Source organism: Sinocyclocheilus grahami, unplaced genomic scaffold, assembly GCF_001515645.1.
Source record: "Sinocyclocheilus grahami isolate Dianchi unplaced genomic scaffold, SAMN03320097.WGS_v1.1 scaffold809.1, whole genome shotgun sequence".
Classification (NCBI taxonomy): Eukaryota; Metazoa; Chordata; class Actinopteri; order Cypriniformes; family Cyprinidae; genus Sinocyclocheilus; species Sinocyclocheilus grahami.
Window position 1 is genome coordinate 447,173 of NW_015505988.1, and position 7,613 is coordinate 454,785.

The 7,613-nt window shown below is 41.8% G+C and overlaps 1 protein-coding gene across 1 annotated transcript in view; it reads left to right on the forward strand.

Annotated features, from left to right (window-relative positions):
- The first annotated feature begins 274 nt into the window (after positions 1 to 274).
- LOC107562148 (shaker-related potassium channel tsha2-like) overlaps positions 275 to 7,613 on the forward strand; it is a 12,398-nt gene continuing 5,059 nt past the window's right edge. The window contains exon 1 of the mRNA XM_016246730.1: positions 275 to 3,328. Within this exon, the coding sequence (XP_016102216.1) occupies positions 424 to 1,860 (1,437 nt within the window). The 5' untranslated portion in view covers positions 275 to 423 and the 3' untranslated portion in view covers positions 1,861 to 3,328. The remainder of the gene's footprint in view (positions 3,329 to 7,613) is intronic.

The window sequence follows — 7,613 nt, forward strand, 5'->3', positions numbered from 1 at the left end:
TTAAGTAGAGCTATTCCAAAAATATTAATAAGTCCACATCTGGAATAGTTAGTTGCTAGTGAAATTGAAAAAGATTTAATCTTAAAAGGAATACTTAGAATACTAAAATATTAGACTAATGAATAAACAAAAAGCACCTACATTTTGTGTTGTTTAAAGGAATAAATGTTATAATGGCTTGCCATAGCGCTTGGAGAGAGCGAGCGAGGGAGGGAGGGCATTCTGCTTAAAATGCTGTGGATGTGACAGCCAATAGACCAGACTGTCAGCCTCAGCTTGGGGAGGGAATGTGGAGAAACCTCCACGAGGAAAATGCGCGCGAAGTGACGCGACACGCGCCGCTCTACAAGTGCTCTAACCATATTCCAAGAACAGCGCGAGAACCGGGGCGCGAAAACGACTCGCCCTGTTGAGGGGACAAACATGACTGTGGTGCCCGGGGAGAACCTCGACGAGACTGTGGCATTGGCAGCCCTGTCCCAAGATGTTTACGACCCTGAACGGGCAGACCAGGAGTGCTGCGAGCGGGTGGTTATCAACATCTCCGGGTTGCGCTTCGAAACCCAACTAAAAACACTGGCGCAGTTCCCCGCCACCTTACTCGGTGACCCCAGGAAAAGAATGCGCTTCTTTGACCCTCTGAGGAACGAGTACTTCTTTGACAGGAACCGACCGAGTTTTGATGCCATTCTCTACTACTATCAGTCTGGAGGCAGGCTGAGGAGACCCGTCAATGTTCCTGTGGACATCTTTATGGAGGAGATCAAATTCTACGAGCTAGGAGAAGAAGTCATTGAGAATTTTAAGGAGGACGAGGGTTTCATCAAGGAGGAAGAGCGACCTTTGCCCGAAAACGAGTTTCAGAGGCAGGTCTGGCTGCTGTTCGAGTACCCAGAGAGCTCTGGACCCGCGAGGGGCATCGCAATCGTCTCGGTGCTCGTCATTTTGATATCAATTGTCATCTTTTGCTTGGAGACTTTACCTGAGTTTAGGGAGGATGGGAAAATGTACGAGGAGCACCTCGCATTCAATGGAACTGCTAGTTCAAAGAAGCCCAATCCATTCACAGACCCCTTCTTCATTGTGGAGACCCTTTGTATAATCTGGTTCTCCTTTGAATTGCTCGTGAGGTTTCTCGCGTGCCCAAGCAAGCCCGCTTTCTTCAAGAATATCATGAACACAATCGACATCGTGGCTATTATCCCCTACTTCATCACTTTGGGTCTGGAGTTGGCCGAGCATCAGGGCAACGGCCAGCAGGCGATGTCTCTGGCCATACTGAGGGTCATTCGCTTGGTGCGGGTGTTCCGCATATTTAAGCTTTCCAGACACTCGAAAGGGCTTCAGATCTTGGGCAAGACACTGCAAGCGAGCATGCGGGAACTGGGTCTCCTCATATTCTTCCTTTTCATTGGAGTTATTCTGTTCTCCAGCGCCGTGTATTTCGCCGAGACGGACGACCCCGACTCGGGGTTCAGCAGCATCCCCGATGCCTTCTGGTGGGCAGTGGTTTCCATGACAACTGTGGGCTACGGGGACATGTGCCCAGTCACCATCGGTGGCAAAATAGTGGGCTCTTTATGTGCCATCGCTGGTGTGCTCACCATTGCGCTTCCAGTGCCCGTCATCGTGTCCAATTTCAATTACTTCTATCACAGGGAGACCGAGCACGAGGAGCAGATGCAGTACACGCATGTAACGTGTGGCCAGCAGCAACCCTCCTTTGGTGAATTTAAAAGGAGTGACAGCAAAGCGTCCCTTTCTAAATCAGATTATTTCGATTCAGAGGATGGAGATTCAGTTAAGTACACCAACTGCAGCCCCCATAAAGCATACACAGGGAAGCTTACTGATGTATGAATGTAGAACGCCAACAATTATAAACCCAAAGAAGAGCACCTTTCTCTGTGAGTACTCCCTCATCCCTTGCGCTGGCTTGAGTACATCTGTAATAATCTGCGAGGAACACTTCATTTGGAAACGACGACTTTTTCTAAACGGTCTTCCATTGTTGTGATTGTAGACCATCGAAGCGCGAGACGTAAGGCGCAAAAATAAAAAGAGAATCAAATAGAACGTATGTTATATATAAGCAAGCCCAATTAAATCAACGTGTAGCACTTTATTCGTATACTCTTAGTCCACAAATTCGTGATCCGTTAGTTTCCCCACAAATTTGGTGACAGTACGATACAGTTTACAAATGGCTAATTTGAAAGAAATAGTAGGACCAATATATGTAACTTTTTGTTATTTTCTAACGAGGACAGTTCAACTGCAAGGTCGTTTTGGGAAAAAAAGAAAAAAGAAGACTTGCCCCAGCTTATTTAAAAATGGCAACTGTTATTATTATTACCATTTTAAAAGCTAATTGTGTAATGTGTAACGTTACATTTGGAAATTTGAGAAATACATATCTCTGTGCTTTTTGAGGACGATTAGTAGAAGAGCAAGCCAGCTTTGTGATTTTTAATTTAGGATCACACTGCATTTTCAGGTTGCCATAATATCAGTGGCTCTGCATTAACATTAAAAGGTTATGGCATCTTAAAATTACTTGATAATTTCATTCGAACTATGTAGAGCACTTCAGGGATAGACTTACACTGATAAGCAACACCAAGCTTCTTCACTTCTTCATATTATCAACAGATGTGTAGGGAATGAATGAGGAGAGGCTCGATTTCAACAATGTGCACTCAAATCTGGACACGAGGATTTTTTTTAATACACTAGCGTTATCTAGTGGTTAAAGGTGATAACTGCAGTCTTTAAGATACTAAATGGGTTTCCATAGCAACTTTCCAGACGGTTCTGGAGACATTGGGCTATTATTGTTCCCTTAATTTATTCAATTGAAAGATGGCTTTTGGTGCTTTTATTTTAAAACAAGGTACATTAATGAATTCAGTTAAATGGAAAAAAAAAATCAACTCTCAGCTAGGCAGGTTTGCATTCTTATTAGGTCTCGTTAAACTAAAAGAGCCCACAGAGGCTTATCCAATATATGAAATGTGAATACAAAGTAACAATATAACACCATATAACCCACATCCGTAAAAATGGAGAAACATCTACATTTCTGCACTGCAACAGCATCAAAGGGGATCATGAATTCAGCACAAAAAGGGATTCATTATGACGTCACTGTGAGGAAGGAAAAACTCATCAGTCTATTGGCTGGACTAGGAGAATCAACTCATGCAGTATCAGTAATGGACTAACTGAAACTGGAAATAACTGCACAGATTTCCGGACACACCACATCAAGTTTTTTTTTTTTTACTCTGGATTTTCACATGAACAAGAAGAGTTCAGACAAGAAGAGGTATGTAATACTGCACATCCATGAAAAATAACTGTGTATGTGTTGTAAAGTATCTTAGAGCTATTTGTGAGGAATATTTATATTTTGTACTATTTCTAATAATAATATATGAAAGCAATACTTTTAGGCCCATATACAAATAATATAACTGCAAACAGTATAAACGGGAAATATTGACAAGTTTTAAGAATTATGTCACTAAAACATTGTCACAAAAATTTTTTTGCACAGATAAGTATGTTTTTCATAGACGATTTTTGTTCATAGACAATTTAAATTATATGAGATATTGCACAATATAAAATATGAAAACAAAAAAAATAATAGAGGTCTAGAATTTGAATATTAAGATGGTAAAGGAACAAGATCAATCTTATTATTATTATTTTTAGATTGATCATAATCAACAAAGCCTGGTACCACATTCTTCCAATACAGTCTACAATAATTATGAATTTCACTCCTAATAAATCCTAAAATATTTTGCCAAAGCAATTTAGTAAATTTGAAAAAGTAAAAAAATAAAAATTATATAATTACCACAAAAATAGGAAATATATTTTAGATACTTTTTCATGTACTGGTTTGCAGGGTATTACTTTTGAACTAATTTGAAAGAAATCTAATTATTTTATTGGTTAAGAAATATACCATATACTGTTATTCTTGTTTTCATGTAGGGAACAACAAGCACATGATTGAACTAAAATTACACAACAATATGAGTATGTCTATGTCTATAAATATAATTGTTTAAAAAGTAAAAGTGTATGAGATAAGACTTGTAGTAATGGTTTGCAGGGTATTACTTTTGAACTAATTTGAAAGAAATCTAATTATTTTATTGGTTAAGAAATATACCATATACTGTTATTAATTCTTGTTTTCATGTAGGGAACAACAAGCACATGATTGAACTAAAATTACACAACAATATGAGTATGTCTATGTCTATAAATATAATTGTTTAAAAAGTAAAAGTGTATGAGATAAGACTTGTAGTATGCAGATTACAAAACTAGAATTTTTCATTCTAGAACAAGACCCCAAGTTAAAATTGACCCACTTTTCGTACACTAGAGGGCAGTGTGTGCATGTTTTTATCACTCTGTCAATATCTTTTCTGTAGTGTTTGCTGGTAAAGCCAGAATAAAGTTTAATGACTTCAGTTAGGTATTAGTTTTTTTGTTTTTTTTAACCACATTTTTACAGAGTTTCAGTAGTTTCAGAGTAATAAATTCAGCGGAACCGTCACTATATTATGTTATAATATATAATAAGATAATGCAGATTAAATAGTTAAAATCTTAAAATAGTTTAAAAAATCTTAAATATGTAATTTTATTTATTGTAATGGCTGAAATCTGTCTGAAATCCAAGGTTAAAATGGCATCCAGTTATCATAAACATTCATTGGGGGAACAACCAAATGTGAGTTCTCATGTATCAATCCAATTAGAGAATCCTCAATCTAGTTCCTAAACAGAGCAGTGCACAGCACAAATAATGTTGATTCATAAAAAGATCTTATATTAAATACATACTCTTAACCCAGGCTCAATCCACTGCAGTCACTGAACTGCCATGCCAGGTTACATGAGGAGAGAGTGGGGGTATTTCCTGACCCACTTTAACACTGTTGTGTTGCACTAACCATGTGTGTTTAATGTTTTATGGGGGAATGCTGGTTTGGTCACATGGGAAAAAAACAGAAATAAGAGTGACGTATATAGACCCCTGATATTGTATTGTGTGTTATGCTTATAGATTTTACACACACACACACACACACACACATACACACAGACAGACAGACTTGAATGCCATGTTCACTTCATCAAAGGTCATGTTATTTCAAGCTGTGGATATTTTCATAATCCAGGAACCTTTGGCACTTAAAGTTGATCAGTGGCCATCATGTGACTCTCGTATACCTCCCTCATGGCCCAGGAATATTGTCCCTTAATACTTTTTTTTCTGCTGGAAAATATGGCAAGCAAGACACAATAAGAGCGACTGCATAATGCTGTTGTCATGTGAGGCACTCGTGCTATTGGCTTGTGTTACAGCTCACAGGTGTTGAATATGTCAGTGTGACTTTGTGGCTTGCTGCAGTTGTTGGTGCAGTGAAAATGAAACAGCACAGCTTTAGCTCTGGCTTTCACAGGGGTGATATTTACATGGTTACATGGCAACATGGTGTTGATATTCCTAAGACAGTCTAGTTAGGGTTCCCTTTCAAGGGAACTTTGAAGTCTTCTAGGGGTCGCTATGTGGAATGCCTTGTCATGTCTGAAGCATACATTGAAAAAAACACCAACAACACGTTGGCCGGCGACAGCCATGACATCACTACCGGTGCGACTATAGTATAAATAGGCGCCGGGAGCACACATCATCCGCTTCGTCGTCTTCACTGACTGTTTTGTTTGAAGCGTGCATTTCTGTGGTAAGAGCGATCTCTATTCATATCATTATGTTGAGCACTAGCAAAGCATTTAGAGGATGTGTGCATCCGTGTCGTCGTTATTTGGCATCTGGTGACACACGATCTATGCGTTGTTTGTTTGGGCGAAGAGCACGCACGCGATGTCCTCAAGGGGGCAATCGGCGGGCACTGCAAGCGTTTTTCCAATGAATTTTCTCTTGTTTGTCTCTCTTTTTCGAGGAAAGAGGGCAGCCATCTGCTTCCCGCGATTCAGGACCCGCCACTGCTGAGGCACGGAGCAGAATGAGCTCGTGGGGATCGCAGGTGGATCTGGCCGATGAGTTTAAAGAGGGGTTTTTCCCTCTCGCGATCGTCGGCTGTGGACGAGAGTGAGCCGCTGGAGGATGATGTTATTTCATTAACATCGTCTGATCCAGGGCCCAGTGCTCTGCTGAGTTCAGCCCAGAAAGAGCAGGAAATGTCTGAGGAGGGAGAAGAAGCTGAGGCTGAGCCTTCCCAATCCTCCTGCCCTGCGTATGATGAGATTTTGAAAGTTATGGATCGCGCCACGGCGAAGCTTGACTTGCCGTGGAAGCGGGCAAAGAAAGTGACGTCGCAAGGTCATCTCGATGAACGTTATCTTTCTGGCCATAACCCTCCAGCTCAGGTGAGCCTTCCTTTCTTCCTGATCTCCATACAGAGATCGAGGAGGAATGGAAGAGGCTGTTTTCCTCACGCATCCATCGATTCCAGCATATGAGTTATGCCAACATCGTGGCGATGCGTGAAAACGGCTATGAGAAGATGCCCCCTATAGAGACGCTGGCCAGCTATCTCTCTATGGGTGAGATGTCCTCTCTTAAAACTCCCTCCTTGCCATCTAAGCCCCTTCAAGTCGCGGCTCGCGCTCCTCCCCGCCTGCAGGTAGGGGTAGGTGGAATCGCGGTTCAAAGGGAGGTAGGCAAGACCTAAGGGATGTGATCCAGACAAGGCGTCAGCGCTTTCATCCGGATCAGAGTGATACTTCAGTTTCTATTCATTTCCTTCGGGGGTTTTACATCTGCCCTTATCTTCCCCTTCCTAATTCCCCTGTAACCACCATCTCTCCACCTGACCGAGTTTAGGTGGGAACTTCCTGCATTACAGTCTCCTATGATGTTTGGTTGGTTCTATGGCTTCATAGTGACCACCTTACTGATGGTCCGGACCAGAGGCTTCTTTGGTCGCTTCCTGAAAGGGGCTCCGGTGCGGGAACCATGGTGGAAACGATCCATTTCTAAATATGAATATATATATATATATGTGTGTATTTAATGTGCTGGTGGTTGTGTGTATAATCCATCTGCTGTTTTCCGGGACCCGTGTGTTTCTGTCCTTTTTCTAGGGTAGGTCCTCGGTGAGCACCCACTCTGTTGGATTCAGAAGCCGGGTACTCGACTTGCAGTGTTTACTTCACTCGTCGATATGATGTCCAGCCGGTATGATAGACTGGTTTCGGGTTCATGCTTCCTGGATCATGCGGCCAGGTCACAGGCTTCTGCGGGAGCCTTCTTGATCATCAGGCCCCCGCTTCATAGTGACCACCTTACTGATGGTCTGGACCAGAGGCTTCTTTGGTCGCTTCCTGAAAGGGGCTCTGGTGCGGGAACCATGGTGGAAACGATCCATTTCTAAATATGAATATATATATATGTGTGTATTTAATGCGCTGGTGGTTGTGTGTATAATCCATCTGCTGTTTTCCGGGACCTGTGTGTTTCTGTCCTTTTTCTAGGGTAGGTCCACGGTGAGCACCCCCTCTGTTGGATTCAGAAGCCGGGTACTCGACTTGCAGTGTTTACTTCACTCGTCGCTATG